The sequence below is a fragment of the Denticeps clupeoides genome, chromosome 15 (genome assembly GCF_900700375.1).
Source record: "Denticeps clupeoides chromosome 15, fDenClu1.1, whole genome shotgun sequence".
Taxonomy (NCBI): Eukaryota; Metazoa; Chordata; class Actinopteri; order Clupeiformes; family Denticipitidae; genus Denticeps; species Denticeps clupeoides.
Genome location: NC_041721.1, coordinates 18,101,285 through 18,119,341, shown reverse-complemented (window position 1 = coordinate 18,119,341; position 18,057 = coordinate 18,101,285). Strand labels below are relative to the sequence as shown.

The 18,057-nt window shown below is 43.7% G+C and overlaps 1 protein-coding gene across 13 annotated transcripts in view; it reads right to left on the bottom strand.

The window, feature by feature from the left end:
• Positions 1–16,018, bottom strand: part of LOC114765285 (mitogen-activated protein kinase kinase kinase kinase 4-like) — a 38,993-nt gene extending 22,975 nt beyond the window's left edge. For all 13 annotated transcript variants that reach the window (XM_028955390.1, XM_028955392.1, XM_028955395.1 and 10 more), the window contains exons 1-2: positions 15,623–16,018; positions 15,189–15,254 (exon numbers count right to left, since the gene is read on the bottom strand). In XM_028955390.1, coding sequence (XP_028811223.1) covers positions 15,189–15,254; positions 15,623–15,679 — 123 coding nt within the window. In that variant the 5' untranslated portion in view covers positions 15,680–16,018. The remainder of the gene's footprint in view (positions 1–15,188; positions 15,255–15,622) is intronic.
• Positions 16,019–18,057: the final 2,039 nt, after the last annotated feature.

The following is an 18,057-nucleotide window of genomic DNA, read 5'->3' as shown; positions in this document are numbered from 1 at the left end:
TTGCCCCAAACATCAACCCTCGCATGTGCTCCCACTCTAAGGTGCTTGTTGTTAATTAAGACTAATCAAATCAAGGGCAAGACCAGAACAGACATCGGGGTGGATTCTCCCTCTAACCCTTCAGATGAAAGATGAAGACCACAGGCAGCTGCTGCTGCTGCCAGCACAAGGGCACCATTCATCTCCCTAAATTTAAATTCCAGCAGTCCAGGCTGATGGTAGCCGGACCCACAGCGCTGGGTAACTGCAGGGTAGGGGTGCTAAATATATATGTTTTTGACACATCCGGGCATGTTTAGAAGGCGAAAATATTTAATGGGTAAATATGTCTATCCTGGCATACAGAGCCACAGGATGTGGGGTGGCGACCTACAGGGTAGAAACAAGCCCAGGCATATTGCCCAGACCACTTAGTTCTCACTGTGACCAGAGGTGGGTAGAGTATCCAAAAGCGGTGCTCCAAAATAATAATTCTCAAAATCACAAGTAAAAGGTAGTCATTCAAAAAAATGACTCAAGTAAGAGTGATCATCTAGTGATAAAACTACTCAAGTACTAAGTAACCATTTGTATTCTTGTTTATTTTTCAGACAGAAAAATTATAAATGTGCTCATTCTGGTATTTCCTAATAATTATAATAGCTTATTATTATTATTTATATGTATATATGTATGTATGTATGTATGTATGTATGTATGTATGTATGTATAAAAATTCCTTCCTCTACAGAATTTGTATAGAGGTCTACTACTAAATGCAAACGCTAAAAGGGTCAATATGAAAGACCGGGATTCTGTATTCTTTCTGTAACCTTTGGTTTTAACACTGGAAACAGTCACATCTGTCATTTTCCACTCCGTGTCTGTGCTGTGTGATGAGTTTGTGCCACTATGCTGCCCCAGTTAATGAGTGTTCATGTGACTGCATGGCTATGTGTGATTGGGGAAACTATGTCATGCGGTTATTGTTGCTATACCTGAATAATGTTGCTTCACTAAATATCTTAGTCAACAAACCTTTTTGATGTGACCTGACTAGACCTGGCCATGTGACAATAACTTTAACGAAAGACATCAAAAGATTCAAATGTTTCTTAATTTACAAAAACGGGACTAGATGTTATTTCCTCTCATTTAATCACTTTATTATATTGCGGATTCTATTTCTCATGTCTCCGTTTCAGTCGTACAGATGAGTTGTGAATGGGAATTGCTCAATTCCCATTCCAGCATTAATTATATAAATCAGGCCTCTTGCAGTGGTTTACCAGCTGGCTGGGAGAATTGATCTTTGGACGCACTTTCTTTACAATGAATTGGAAAAGAAAACAGAAGCTGTGCCTGCAATGGATGTAGTGTATTCTTTATCCTATAAGGTGACTGTCAGAAGGCAGGTCCTTTGGCGCAAGTGCGGTGGAGCTGGGACTGGCTGCGCAGTGCAGCCCGGTGGGTGGTGGAGTTTGGGCGAGGAAAACAAGGTGCAACCCCCTTTAACGTTACTTTAAAACAATGGATGTGTGCAGAATTATATGGCCAAATGCAGTATTCAAATGGCACACTCTGCAAGTAGGAAAATAATAATAATATTAGCAAAAACAATAGGGCTTTGCACGTATTACACTGAAGTATTCATGGGTAATTCTGACTAAAATGCTCAGACTTTTAGTCGACTGAAACTAAAATGAGTCTGGATGTCACTAAGACTAATTAAGACTAAAATGACAGTTGGACACAAAGACTAGACTAAAACTAAAATTAAAACAGTCCAGCAAAAACAATTATAACACTGTCTGGCAAAAACAAAGTATAGAAATGTTCGAGTTGCTTGTTGTCCAATGTAGCAAAGTAAGAGTACAGGTTTTTTGGGTTGTATTGGGTTGTAAACCTACTAATAATGTAAAGTAAAAGTAACTTGTTACACCCACCTCTTACTGACTATTTTGAAAGCAAAGGTCCCATTAGGATGTGTAATATGAACAATTTCATCAAATAAACCCAACAAACTAAAAGCTCCATTCTGAATAAGGCATATGAAAGCTGTGCAGTATTTCTGGAATACTTGGCAACGCATGGTCATACCACTGACTCATTAATCAGAAGTGGAAATTTAATTTCAATCCTCAAGACTAAATGCAGACAACAGGAAGGGTGGTTGGGAACAAAGAACTTTAAACCACATCAGAAGAAAACCATGACCCATGACAGGCCTGGACCAGAACCAAGCAGCGGGGGTTAACAAAGACAACGGATGTAATTTTGCCCGAGATGTTCATTTTCAGTCAGAATTTGGACAAAACTCCTGGAGCCCAAAAAAATCCTGAGTTGAAACGGGCAACTCTGTGTTCTGGCCCCACGAGCCACCTGGTCTAATAGCAACCTGGAGCAGTAAATGAAACCAGCAGTAGCCGCCACATCATGTAAAACTCAGCTTCCCAGTCTAGACTCAGAGTGGAAATATCAGTTGATCGTTATGCTGTGAGGAGGCAAAGGAACAGAAAAGAGAAGACGAATAGGAGGATGCTCAGGAAACCAATGTACCAAACCGCCTAAGGAACATGATGCTTGATAACATCGTGAACGGAGCGCTGGACTTCCCCAAGGAAGTGCCAGGAGACCAAAGTCATTCGCAATACATGCACAAAGCGGACTGGCCACATTACAAATGAACAGACACTGGGCAAAAAAAATAAAATAAAAAAAGGTAGGGGCAGTAGGCCATGGTTCAAGGTAAGTCCATTCGCTTCCTCCAGCAGGCAGAGCAGGATCTGCTCAGGTCGTTAATGCAGCGCAATAAAAATAAAAATCCCACACACTTAACTATTTCAGCACAGTTCTGGGACCGTCCACAAGAACAAGACTAAATAAAAGTGAGCTCATTACAGAAGGCAGAAAAAGGACAAGTTAAACAGGGATGCGAAGAACTACAGTATAACTGGCCAGAATTTTTCCATTTCAGGTTCCTGGTTACACTGTTTCTTTGAAACAGTGATGCAATAACGCAGTGGCTGGTAGTGCGATGTGTCATCATTACAAAAAAAAGGCAGGACCTGTTTCCACCCAAAATAATACTTCTATACCTTGTATAATACAACATAAACCCCTATTCATTTTAGCCATATCAGTAAATGATTCCAGAATCAGGCGAATCATTTCTAACAAGCCTAGAATTGCAACAGAAAATACTGCACCTTTGCCTGAAGCGCCTCTTCATTACCACGGCCGTCCTCATGACCAGGTTCTCTTTTTCAGAGGAAACTGGAGTTGCTTTGCCGTGAAGTTCAGGGGCCCTTTACTCACAGGTGCACAGCAGGTAGGAACACTGCCCTGCTGTGTTATTCTGTGCATGCACACGCGCTTGACAGGGCAGGATCTCCAGTTAGTGAGACATTAGAGGGTAGATTGTGCTGCTCTGACCTTTCCACTGGGAAGATCTGATAAGAGGAGAAGCAGGACCGTCAAAGTCCCCATTTTCACACAGGAAGTGAGGGGATGGTGCAGTAGTTATCATCCGTTTTCTATTCTCAACACTCTCGATCCCTTCTTCCAGGCCTGACCCATCAGGAGACCGAGATAAGAGCACAGACAAAGCTCTTGTTTCGTTTTAAATATAACCTTGCAAACACACTCACAAAAAATAAGAGCAAGACAGTCAGGCGTTAAAGCCTTTCCAGAGACACGGAGGAGGGGAAGAAAAAAAAAAAAAAAAAAAAAGTCATAAATAGAGGAAAAAGCGGGGGACAGAAGAGCCGGTGCAGCAGCTGACCGACTCCCTGGAGGAGGGACCTTCCTTTGATACGAAGCAGCCAGGCCTGGGCCTCCAGGAGCCTTCACCGCCCCCATCACAGGGGCCCCACCCCAGGGCAGGGTTATCTCAGGCAGGGAGCCATCCCTCAGATCGCCCCTAACCAAGGCCAGATGTGCAGCATGCAGGACAAAAGGCGGACTAAACAATGAGCCGAACTTGATGTCTAAAATGTTATAACATGCATACTTTTAGCCACTGAAGGCTGTCATCCAATACACCAGCGTTTCCTCATGTGTAATATGGGTATATACAGATCACAGTTTCAGATTCTCTGGAAAATGATCCCTAAATGCTAAAAAAAAAAATATAAATATTTTTACTTGTCCTAATATTTAACATTGGTACTCAGATAAACAATTTAATTTCAATGTATTTAACTGAAGGTTACCGCTCACTGTGTAAAATGATTACTAATTTCAATTCAAAGCAGATCATCATCATATCACATTACAAGTTCAGTTTATATATGTTATATTGAATAGTGCATAAGGCTTAATTAAAATATATTCATACAATGTACAGCACTCATGTGGCGTTTAGACCGGTGACATTGGGAAGTGATGCACAGGACAACAAACATCACACCAACTTGGTCATTTTAGCAGCATATATTGGTATTGCATAAGCATTATTTTATTGAAGTGTCGCACAGACACCCATTATACATTGAAATATTTGGAGCAATAAACTACTTTTGTGTCCTGTGCATCACATGGCATGTTTTCAAACCGCTTAAATGGCTTTTGTCATAACTGTAATATAAAGTACCCAGTAGTAAAACACGACTAGTACTACACTTTTTCATAGTTCTGACCACTAATTATGGGGATAAAGTAACTTGCTGCTCTTATCTCACACTGTCCAATTTCTGCCATGACTACGTAACTTGTCGGACTAATCAAGAATAACCTTATCTTATCATAACACAAAAAATATTGTATGGGTATTATTACAGCAGGCAACCATGACAAATCATTCATGTTTAATATAGGATGATGAAAGTGAAGGTGAAGACAATTTTAACAGTCAAATTACTCCACACCTATTTCAGAGCCATCAAAGGCCACTTGAAAAGAGCCTTTTAGGTCTGGGAGAACGAGGACAGGAGACCAGGTGGTGGTGGCAACGGTGGCAGGGAAACAGGTCCAGCTTCGGCTCACAAAAGGCACTTTTGACCAAAATAGTTTCAGTACCACTAGGAACCAAAGGATCATTTTTCTGGATTTATTCCAAAATCCAGCATTAGATCCAGTATCCAAGCTATATAAGCCGGCAGACCGGCTGAAAGATGCTGGAGTAAAGATGGACAAGTTAAAAGTTTGCACAGATTTTTTAAAATTGCAGCTGCAGGAAAATTAAACACAAAATAAGTTATTTCTCATTAGCGAATGGGTTCTCACTCTGACCTTTTAAAATATTACTTCCGCCATATCCACATCATTTAACCAGTAATAACGTGACAAGCATCTGTTCCTAAATTATGACTGAACAATGTTGCTTAGCAACAATAACCGCTGTATCATAAAAAGGAACTTCCAAATCCCCTGAGTGCCTAGTCTGTACACACCATCTTTAACTGTTATTCCTATGCATTTTCACTATTAAGCACATTGGGATGAAATAGTTAGTGATGGGGGGGGGACCCTCAAATCCTCTCCGAGACTGCATTCCCAGTTCAGCAGAGCGGACGCAGAACTGGGTAAGGCAGCATTCCGCAGGAACCCATCGGCCGGGAGGCTTTGAAGAGACCAGGCTGGCTGTGCAAACAGCCGGCGTGAGGGGAGGGGTGGCAGAAAGAGAAAAAAAAAAAAAAAAAACACACATACACACACACACATTTCATTCTGGGATTTACATGTCCCAGTTTTAAAAAGGGATGTAAAAAATAGAGAACTGTTCGTTTCCGAAGACGCTAGTGTAGTTCACCAGTCACTTATCGCTCCTGTTTACTTCCAGGTCAAAGGGCATCCACGGTTGGAGGGAAGCTGAGGGCTTAACATGACTTTGGTGTGTTTTCTCAACATCTAGAGGGCACAGAGCCACAGAGCATCTCCTAATCAGCAGTGACAGGCTTACTCAAACGCCGTTATGAAAGCAATGAACAGGACCACATCGGCAAGCTCCACCAACCGCTGGCCGGCTCTCCAAGAAAATGTGGCTTTTACTGGGTTTAACGGCCAATAGCAGTACGACGCGACCGCAAATCACACATTTACGGGAATGCTACAGGTCTGTCATTTTGACTCCAGGAAAAAGTTTTGGACTATGTAGAACACGGAAGAACTCTGTGCCTGTGTGTTTGAAGTCCATAACTATGTGGGACAAGCGGGATTTTTAGGGCCTGAGTTTGTGATAAGTACAGGTTACCTGATGATGGGGTGGATCACATCCACAGCACAACCACAAACTCCTGCTGCAGAGAAAGTATCTCTGTGTGTGAGCGTGTATAAGCATAATTATGTGGTGTGACGGCAGTTTTGTGATTTTATTTTATTTTTTTGCCCGAGTCGGGTCCTCTCTCCTCTGCTGACATCGAGACTTCTGTTCAGGCAGAGCGTCAGACAGTCTGGGACACAGGGGAAGGCAGGCAGAGAGATAAAAAGCGGTGGACTGCTGATAAAACTGCACATGTGGTGAAGAGACATTTAAAAACACAGATGGATAAAATGACCAACCAGTCACTGTTTCTGGCTCACAACACCCGCACACTTTATAAGCACAACCGGACTTGCTGGGGAAGAAAAACCAAAGGCTCATGAAAAGTCTGCCGATACCGGGGACCGATACCACGGTCTGAGAAATGTCTGTGTTTGAGCGGCATGTAAGGGGTTAATTACAGGTGCCGAGTGCCCGCTGCAGCAAACTCTTGCAAGACGAGAGAAAATGTTCAGAGACAATCCACATGCTTAGAAAATAACACGGGAAATTTCTAGTACATTACATGGAGTGACCAGCCACTCTCGGAGGTTGAAAATGTGGGATTCCTGCGTCTCCTCCATGTAGTATGCGATTTCGGTCACAGCATTAATTTATGTGCCAAGCATCTGTGTGTCCAAATTTGACCCTTAATATCCTTATACCCGCCTGCCAAGTAGGGGATATAATGCTATTGGCTAGACCGGGCCATGTAATGTTAATATTAATTTTAATATGTGGATGTTGACAATATGTTAGTGTTTCCACTACATACCAATTTATTTATGGCCTGTAAATTTTGTTTAATAGTATTTTCTTATTAAATTTTTGTTTAATTATATATTTAAACCAACTCCCGGTCGCACCATTGAGAAATTTGGTTGCACTCTAGATGGAATGAATGCAATATAAAGTAAACTTTAACCCAGCGCGTTCCTGTTTACCCACATGGACATGAAAGATCGTTTTGAGGTCTCTGGAATAGCACCCTGGTAGCGGTGGCGAACTGGCATGGCTGAATGAGTGCAGGTCGTCCAGTACCGTGGCCCTCACCCAGACCTCTGTTTGCTTAGGATCAACGGCTCAGTGCCACTCATCCCTCTGCAAACACAGCCTACTTTTACCGAGAGCATGACTATGGCTCGGTTATGTGTGTGTGTGTGTGTGTGTGTGTGCGTGCGCACGTGTGTATATATATAAAATATATGACAGGAGTTATAAAGTAAACATGATAGCCCAAACCGAGACAGTAATCAGGGACATCACATTTTTGCTTGCCCCAATTTTAAACGATTTTCCAAGAAAACACATCAGTTCCATTGTGAGCTTTGTGCTCATCTCCCATGATCCTTGATGTCTAAAATGCAAATCAACAACATTCAAATGGCCCCAGTCCGCCCCAAACCAAACCCCGCCTGCCTTAACGTAAGCCCTTCATGGAAGTCTGTGTGTTTGTAGAGAACCATGAGAGTTGGGAGTGAATGGTACGAGCCTATAACCCACTACTCCCATTCCAACACACTAACCCACAATCCAGGCTCCGCTGCGCATGGCTAAAAATAGCCCTTAACCCACAGCCAAAGATGTTTAACCCTTGGCGTTCTGCACGCACAGACGCAGCTTGGCACGCAAGGCTTATATGAAAACGTCTCTTCACCTTTCAGGATGCCCCATTCCTGATCACATCCATGTTCATCAGAGGCCAAGGCCAGGATGTAGACCTAGAATTCGCCACATAAGCATGATGTATAAATGTAGGGCAGAGAACAATGCACAGCGTGACCAACCAGAATACTAGAGTAAACATTCTAAAGGCCATGACCTATATAATCACAGAAAAGTGGAAAAACACAAGCACATATACATGTACACATGCTAGTGTGTGTGTGTGTGTGTGTGTGTGTGTGTGTGTATATATATATATAAATATATATATATATAAAGGTAGGGACTTAAAATAACCAATACTGGATGCTTCCTATGGTGATGCATTATGTAAATACTGCATACCAGTGTACTGAACCCACGGATAAGAAAAAACAAATTTCCCCCAGATATGATATAAATACACACATTGCTTCTATCTGCTTTTCACAATTAGGAATGATATATGATTTTGTGGGACATTGCAGCTGTGTAACTGAAGCAAAATCACAGAACAAACTATATAATCTTTATCATAGGGAAATATTTGTCTGTGATTCCTATGCTACTGTGTGTAGATGGTCCAGTTGAGGAGCAAAGGTCAAATTCTTTACTCCACCAGCCAATCAGAATGTCCTCAGGAATAAGTCCACAAAGACACATCACACCCAGACTCAGGGGATGCCACACAGGAGCACAAAGACTGGCCAGATGATGACAATGTGAAACCCCTGAAATAAATACAGGCAGACAATGTGACCACAAGAAATGGATTAAAGCTGCAACCTGGAACAAGCAGTGTGCAAAGAATTAAGATGCAACGCGTTGCTGAAAAAACAAACCAAAAAATGCATCTGTTTCTTGGCAATTATTTTGAACTATGAGGCTCATAATTTGCAAGATGTTCCACCATGTAATCAAACCCTGTTTAAACCTGTTAAAACTAGATCATACACTTACATTCAAATTCTACAATTTAATAGAAACATCAGATTTAAGAAAAATAACCCATGTAGCACATATTTACTTCAATAGTTTTATTATACCACAGCGTGACCAGATTCATATTCCACATGAGTTGTAATGTAAAATGTGATTGCAAGTTCATGACGGGCTGGGCGGCAGCGTGGTTTTGCGAGCGGGCAGTCTCTCAGGAGCTCAGCTCCATATGGCGGCGGGATTAGACAGCATTAGACAGCTTGTGCTAAGAGGATGGGCCTTCCACTCCCGCCTGGAAATCGTGGCCTGCTCTGAGGTTACTTCTACTTTACAGTAATGTGGGTTACGCTCGTCAGCTGAGGCTGCATCAGGTATGAAAAGATAAAAAGAAAAGAAAATTAGGAGCTCTTCGGTCCTCAGCTCCATTCTTATGTTGTCTGACATGGTACACATAAATCATTCTGTGGACAGACGAAAGTGTGCGGTCCTCAAAGTGCACCTGCTCCACCCCCCCATCCCCCATCCACACACACCATGCTGTAAATCATTTCCCAGTCCTAATTTCCTATAAGGCCTAATTCAGACTTGCATGGGAAAGTCAGAGATGGTTGCGTAACGGCTCTCAAAAACAAGCTGCAACTTGCTTTGCATATTCACAACAAATGTTCTTTAAGGCCACACGCCATGCGAATGAGAGAAATCACAAGAGCGCCTTCTGAAGAGGAGTCTAATTATCACACCCAAATTCCTCACGGCCCCGTGGGAACAGGGAGGCCTCGGAAACAACATGGGCTTGAAGCATTAAAATCTGGGATATCTTCACATTGGTTGATGACCAGGGTGCTCAGGCCTTTGATGTGTGTGTGTCCCCTCGTGAGGTGCCCGGCACCAGGCAGAAGTGGGCCGAGTTATTTAGGGCAGGTCTAGCACCCTGTGCCCTCTCTCTCTCTCTCACACGCACACCCTTTTCCACAGCAGTGCCATCACCGGCCCACATAGTTCAAATACCGAAAAGCAAATTAAGTATAGGGTAAATTTAGGAAAGGGAAAACATATATGGAACGCAAAAGAAGTGCTAAAGGTGTGTGTGTGTGTGTGTGTGTGTGTGTGTGTGTGTGTGTGTGTCGAAGCTCTGGATTGACTATATATGGCCATTAAACGAAAGCATGCAGCTCTCCCTGCATATCCCTCGCTGATAGATTCACCTTTGCCTCTTCCGCTCTCAAAACCACCTGAGTCCTGTCCAGCACGCCATGCCAGCTGGGCCGGCGGCCAGAGCGATAAGACCGCCATTCCTCCTCACCAGCTACCAGCGATGGCCTCGGGTTAAAAGGAACGGTAGCTTCAGCAAACTTGGCCACGCGAAAGACTGACTGGTAAGTTAGCTTGGGTCCAATATTGGGGGTGCAGATGGACCTGTGATTTTAAATGTTGTAAATGGCAAATTATCGGCACACACAGGGGGACAACTTTTTTTTCGAAAATACACCAATCAATCATGAACACAGACAAACTGTACCATTAGATCGACCCCAGCTAGTTTACCACAGCATCAGACAGGGGCGTGGTCAGCTGTGAAATTGCTATAACATAATACAGAAACCTAGAACATTCACAAAATCTCTTTCACACAATATTCTTAGGTCCCCTGACATGTAATTTATTTTTGCTTTTATATCAGTCTTAGTGGTCCCCTAATACCATATCTGGAGTCGATTTAAAAAAAAGTCAGCCTGAGTGCAGAATTACAGTTTCGGTGTCTGTAGCTTTAAATGCTAATGAGGAGGAGAGCAGCAGGCATTTGCGGAAATGACGTCATCAACACCAATCACCAACCATAATGTGTGGTGCAGACAGCAAGTCGTCTCTGTTTTTTCCCAGAAAATAAATAAATATATAAATAAAAAGAATCCACTGTTTCTTCAGTCTTGTGTGACGTAACAAAAAAAATGCTAGTTTTTACATCCAATCAACAGAGCAACTTCAGCGCTTTGGACGTTTAGAAGCCATGACGTTCAGTGGAGCTACTGTTTTAGGGGAGGGGTGGGAAATTCTCTAGGCGGAAAAAGCATGAGAAAGGGGAGGTAACCTTTCCCCTTATGACGTCAGAAGGGGACAAATTGCAGCTCCGGACATCTGAGTTTCCGCACTCTAAATGGCGGAGCAGAGAGCTCTCGTTACACCTATCTTTATTTCTCGCCACTGCAGGACCATAGACAGGCTGGGGGACCTCGTACTAATGTTAAATAATCTCTCAAGGTGAAATTAAATTCACGTCATAAAAGCACACAACCGAACATTTGTTACTCAGACCCGTAATCAGAAGGTTGCCAGTTCGAATACCGATTCCCCACATACTGCTCCCCAGGCGCCCGTCATGGCTGCCCACTGCTCACCAAGGATGATGGTTAAAAGCAGAGCACACGATTCGTTGAGTCACCGTGTGCTCGGCAGCAGTGTTTCACAATGAAGAAAATCATTCGCTTTACAAATTAAAATGCATGTAGGTCACCAAGGTTCTATGTTAACACTCATTCGTAAACGTCAATGGATATTACATTACAGAAGCAGTGATGAGCACAGACGTTCCAATATGCCACTGATCCTGATAAACCTGGCCAGCGCTCACACATTAAAAACACAAATGTTGTGAGGAAAACAGCGGCCTTACGGGGACTCTGCCCTTAAGTGTCGAGACTACTGCCAACTCCGTGACTATAAAGGTGATGAGCGGGCCAGGAAGGCGCTAGCATCTTAGCCGCAGTCCTCTCCCGGCATGCTGGGACTTCATCAATGCAATTAATTAGCGTCCAAACATCACACCAGAAGGAGCAACATTCCATATCACCTTCACTTTCTACTGAGAGTAACCGTGAAGCAAAAACAATCCATTGAATTGTTTATTACTTATGGTGTAGAACCATAATTGATCTATTGGGATTGCCAATTCTCAGTATTTTCAGAACATTGATTCACCAGTGCTAGCAAGCTAACACTCAGAGTCAAGAAAAATAAACCATGTATTCTAAACATTTCTATAATCATAAGTAATCCACCGGGGTAAAACTATCGTGCTGAAGTAACTTTCATGGATGTACAAATTTTCCCTTGGATTAGGGCAAGAATAGTTGTGAATGGATGAGAGTTTGACTGTGAAAATGTTCTTTATGATACAGACACATCTTACAAATCTGCCCCACCCGACAATGCCAGCACCGTGGCCTTCTGTCTTCGGCTTTAATCCACGTGCGGTTTCATCACCGGAATGCGGCACACGGCATCCCTGCAGCTTCCCGGTCACATGTGGTGTGCAGTGTGACTCCGGCAGAAGGCTTGCGTCTGGTCAAAAGCTTGATTACTTATGGTCACAGTTCTAACAAAAAGAGCATTGTGTGAGGCAGATGTGAAATAAAGAGATTTTTTTTTTTTTTTTTTTTTTAAGAAAATCACTGAAAGTGTCCTGCGGGGAAAATAATATGAAGGGGGGGTCCTTTTTTTTTTTTTTTTTTTTTTTTTGAAATGCGAGGAGCAGGGCAGCCCATAAGAGTGAGGTAATGTGCATGTGTGTGTGTGTGTGTGTGTGTGGTCTTCACTCACTCACATTGTTCCCTCCTAACTTTAATCTGTAAGACTTCCCTACAGATACAGTTTCTATCTTCCTAGCCTCGACCAAATCCTTTCCATCAAACTTCCACATCTGCTTCAACGTCTTCTTTCCTCACACACACATTTCACAAGATATTAGGTTACAACAAAGACCGCTGGTGCTGTTATAATGATTAAAATCTTCATTGCCACCGACTGAAACTTCCTTCCACGACTTTTTACAATCGGTTCACAACTTTTCCATGAATTCCTTGGTACTGGCATACAAACACAAACACATGTTGTTCATCCAAGCTAGAGATAGGGTTAGAACTTTTTAAAAGCAATCTTTAACAATTGTGATCTAATTTAACAACAGAGTCGGAACTAAGCCAGCCACAACTTTCTCTATAACTTTAAAACCGCATTTTAAAATATCATCGTCCCTTTAATCGAGCGTGAACCCATTTCTACCTAATGGTTGTGGGCAAAACTCTCCGGCAGAGAGTTACTGCGTGAGAGTGTAAAATGCACAATGTCAGCAAAATAACTAGCAGCCTTCTGATAAACTCAGAGTTGGTTAAGCCGGTCATGTGAAATTCAGCGGCTCTCCCACACATTACAGAGCAAAGATAAGGAAATGAATGACTAAACAAAAGAAAATATCCTTTAAAAGAACGCTAAATGGTGAAGGTGAAGGAGGTGAAACTGCGGCCGGACAGCTGAAAGCTTGTCAGGGCGAAGGCGGCAGGCGAGGGAGGGCGACGGGGCCAAAAGTGGCAAAGAAAGCCAAACAAAAACACCTTTGTAATGAGGAGCGTAGATTCCCTGCCACTTCCCAGCTGCTGTTCGGCAACCGCACAACTGCCCGCCCATTGGACGGCCGGGGGAAAGTGGAAAAGTGCACGGACCAATGAGAGAAAGCAGCACAGATCGGCAGTTGGGGGGGTTAATGCCACTTGATTGAAATGAACAGCTCTTCTGGCAAAAGCAGAAGACTTGGACAAACCGCCTCAAAGTGAAACCAAGTTGTGGGCTTTAGGGGAAAAAAAATGTCATTAGAAAAATGCTAAATAAAATGACAATGCCGCTCACATTTAACCGGCAAAATGAAAAAGCCTTGCAAATTAATTACACTCAATTACTATGCCTCGTTTTGTAGAACTTGGTGCTGTACAAAACTGATTTGGAATCCGATTTACAGTCTAGAGCCAAACTAACTATATCATGAGCTAAATAACCAAGGGTTTGGAATAAAGGAGCAGCCATTTTGCAGAACGACCAAGCAGCAAGCTTTTAAATAAGAAAGTAGCTTCATGCACTCAAGGCGCACTATAAATAGTACAGAGCACGTATGGATTGTTTGAGCGACTGCGTAAACAGGCCCGATAAATTAAACTGACTGCTTCCAGAACTAAAGCAGGAGTACAGGCGGTCTTGCTGAGGGGAGGATATGCATCTGTTCTTGCAGGAAAGATGGGGACGTACACAACCGTTCAGTGTCATTTCATATTGTGAATGAGCCAATCAAATAATTAGACACAGCAAAGGAGGCTTCATGTGTCGCAGGAGACTTCAATGCAACAGCAGACATCAAAAGCAGTGTCATCGCCATTGGTTTCAACGTAAAATACAAAGAATGAAAAAGAAACCCAAAGACGGATTCATGTGCTTAGGGTTTCCAAGAACTGGCAATTAGTGATGAAGACACATGAAGAAATAGAGTTGCTTATCAACGGCAAAATATGATCGTTCCAGCTGACCACGGTGGCTTTGATGTCCTCTTGCCACAACCAGACCACAGCAAAGATGTGTATGTGTGACAGCATGCACAACAAACTACAAAAGCCCAACTGTAGGGTCTGCAGACCTCACACACACGGACGTCCACAGACACACTCAGTTTAGGGGTTTTTCCTGACGGGTCACCAAAAAACACCAGCATGGATCGACTGAATCCAACACTAAAGTAAACCAAAGGATGGAAGCAGGAAAAAAACAGATGTGCTGAGTGACCATCTTATCTCTTCAGCCCAGACTGGGCAGAAACTGGCTAATCGTCTCCCTGGTTCTGTTTCAATGTGCACTTTGTTTCATACGGCACTTAAAACAGGGGCGTGACTTGTACGCTGAAACAACCGCTGCCTGTTTCATGGTTATTATTTTAATGGCTTCTGAAATGAAGTGGAGTAAACCAAACAGGTCCAAAAGAACTTTGAAAAGAAAGCACTTTTGCTCCAGGCCCACCGCTGACCACCTTCAGTTCCATGACCTTATTAAGATGATCGATTATTGGTCTAATCTTAAAAATAAGGAAATGCGCCTGGAAATTTTACACGAGGCACACAATTGCATACGGCATGCGTGAGCGCCGTAATTCATGAGCAAATCATTACAAGCTGATGAAAAGCCCTTGCACTCAGCCCGGTGACAGCGGTGCCAGGTGAAAGATAAAATTGTCACGGGCCAAAATCCAGTCATCATCGGTGGTTTCAGGAGTGGGGCGCGCGCGAACACAACTTTCTCTGGAATTCTTCGTAATTACTCTACAGGAGGGAATTAAAGAAACTGGCTGGTTCCAGAATCTAAAGATTAGCAACAACAAAAAAAAAAGAACACTGTCCATTAAAAAAAAAAAAAAAAAAAAAAAAAACAGCCCCCCCCCCCAAGGATGCCCATGGTCTATTCCAACAGTCAAGCCTGCACACTGAACGTCCACGTTATGCCAGGCTGAAGACGGACACTTTTCACGCTTTTATGGGGTCTGGAAGGGGGGGAAACAGTTTAATAAAGCACCAACCTTGTATACTTGTCCGTAGGTTCCATTTCCGACCACTTCCACCAATTCAAAAATCCCAGCCGGATCCTGGAATTATAAAGAGGAGGGTAGCGTGGGTGAATAATAAAAAAAATAAAGCATCCGAGCGCGATGGAGGGTTTTTTTTAGCATTTGGTGAATCGGGCTAAAACGCAGCTGTTGCGCCAAACACATGCCAATGCAGCGCAAACAAAGGAAAGCACGGAACTCCGCGACGGTGCCAATGCCCGACACCGAAAAACAGTCACAAACGCGTCGTCTGGAGGCCGTGAAAAGCGGCACAAAGCGACGAAAACACGATGCGACGCGTATTCTATTGTCTCGGCACACGACAGGATTTAGCGTGGCCGTCCGAAAAAAAAAAGATGGGAAAATAATAAAAGGAGGAGCGCCGCTCGCCCAGAAGCCCCACTCACCCGCAGGGAAGAGAGGTCTATGTCCACCAGACTTTTGGCCGGAGAGTCGTTCGCCATCTTATTTAAATTAGAAAGAAAATGTTTAAAAAGAAAAGCCCGTCTGTCCTTTGGTCACTCGGTCGGGGTAACCGCGACGCCGTGGCTCCTCATTTGCGGCGCGCGGACGGGTGGAAAAGTGGCGCCGACTGTGTGAGGCGAGGCGCGACTTTAGTGGATTTTTGGTTGTTGTTGTCGAGCAGACTAAACTACTCCATGTTGAGGTGGCGGCCAAGCCGTGGCTCCCAGTTTTTCTTTTCTCTCTCTCTCCGTCTCTCTCTCCCCCTCTCTCTCTCTCTCTCTCTCTCTCCCCGCTCGAGTCCGTGCGCTCTGCGAGCCGCACAAACACAGGAAGCCGGTCGGTTGATCCGCGCAGTATGGGCTGGGCCTGGGTCGAGGTTGCCAGGTTGGAGTGAACCGCGCAACAACAACAAAAAATAAAAAAATCAAAACATTACTGTCATGCAGTGACGTCACGTACTAACCACAGTGCAAACGGTTCGTTGCAATCTGTCACGTACATGGTACACGCAGTGAAATGTTTTAGTTGTTCATTTACAGTTTTATGAGCTCTAGTGTTGGCGTGCCCTTGGACTCCCCCAACAGACACCCTCGTTTTTAGTTTACATTTTAAGAATGATAATGATAACGTTGTTGGAAATGAACATAATTACAGGCCCTATTAAACAGTGTACCTGAAATCCATTTATTGGAAGTGAAGTGATTGTCATTGCGAAACACTGCAGCACAGCACATGGTGACACAACGAAATGTGTCCTCTGTATTTAACCATCACCCTTTGTGAGCAGTGGGCAGCCACGACAGGTGACCGGAGAGCAGTGCATGGGGACGGTGAATCGCTCAGTGGCACTTTGGGGATTCGAACCGGCAAATTTCCAATTACGCTGCCTTACCCATTAGGCCACCACTGTCCAAAAAAAGAGCTAATTTAGCATGCTCCAAGACTGGAAGCGGCCTTTACATTTCTACACAAAAAACTCTTTATATGTACTAAAATGTGAGTATTGTTGTCATCCCTAAATGCGTGAATTTGCTTGTTGAACGAATAGACATCTTAAGTTTGCTTATATTTTACAGCAGGCTAAGAAGTGGATGTAAGTACATTTCACATTGGACACTCAAACTCTAGTACATAATTTCAATGCGCTAGTTGTTAACTAGCTACACGTGTTTTAATGATTGATATTAATGTATTAGTTCAAGTTAATGTCTCTTTTAATTTTTATTCACACTTGCGCGAAACGCACAGCGTGACGCGTGAAAATCGCGGACCTGGCAACATGAGGTATTGGGCGCTCTGTGTAGATAAGCGAGCAAGGAGAGAATGGGGGTACGGCAGAGGGAGAGGATTAGCGAACAAGTTCAGCTTAGATGTATTAACGGCGACATACCTTCTGCAATGCAAAAGAAACGTGCTACATTCATATACGAGATATGGCACGAGGACAAAGCTCCTCGCACAGGAGCACGTGGTGCAGTCTGGGTGAGTGAGTCTAATGATTGGGTGTGGCCAGGGAACAATCGGTCGTTGTCTCGCTAATATCCGTACCCCCGTAAAAACCCCATGCCATCTGTGTGACTGCTGTGTGCCACGTTTGCAGTTTGTCCTCCATCAGCGCTACGTGCCCTTCCTCCACCGCCTCTTTCCTAAAGTAAAAACCTTTGCTGTGTCTCCAGTGGGTTAAATCTCCTTAGCAACGCCTGCATCCTCTGGGTCACTTCCTGTGTGAAGTCATCATTAGTGCTCACTTGATCCTCTCCCAGACAGGTTGGGCCCTTCGCCAGGCGGCCGAGTCAGCAACAGTTTTCACGGGGCCGTACTTAAACAGTCCTCAGTATCCAGCTCCAGGCACCATCTGCCCCCACTGACACAACTGGCCTGTGTTTCAACTTCCCTAGTAATAGTCATCCAGCCACACATATAATCATATTTATCAAGTTTACAGAAACTCAGGAGGTCGGTTCCAAGTAGGATAATGTTACGTTGTTAGGCTACAGTTTCCCTCAAAATGCTATAGTTTATTGAGTTAGTGTGTCGTTACTGAAATAGGATGCAGGAATTCATGCATTCACGCAAGTCATGCCAAACCAACCACCCTCCCAAACCCACAAACACACAGTTCTTTAGTCCCGCCGAACAAACCAGGGCAGGCGACACCTCGATGGGGCGGCTGCACCGAGCAAACAGAAAGAAAAAAAACTGTTGCACAACTGACTGACTGACAGGCCGCCACCAAATCCCTGACTCACCAGCTGCCAGCCAGGACAGACCGGTTCGACCAGAGTGTGGAAAAACACATGTCCTCATATCCAGGAGCATCTGGATCCAGACGAAGTTGTGAATAACTATGACAATGCCGTGTTGTTTTTGAGGAACA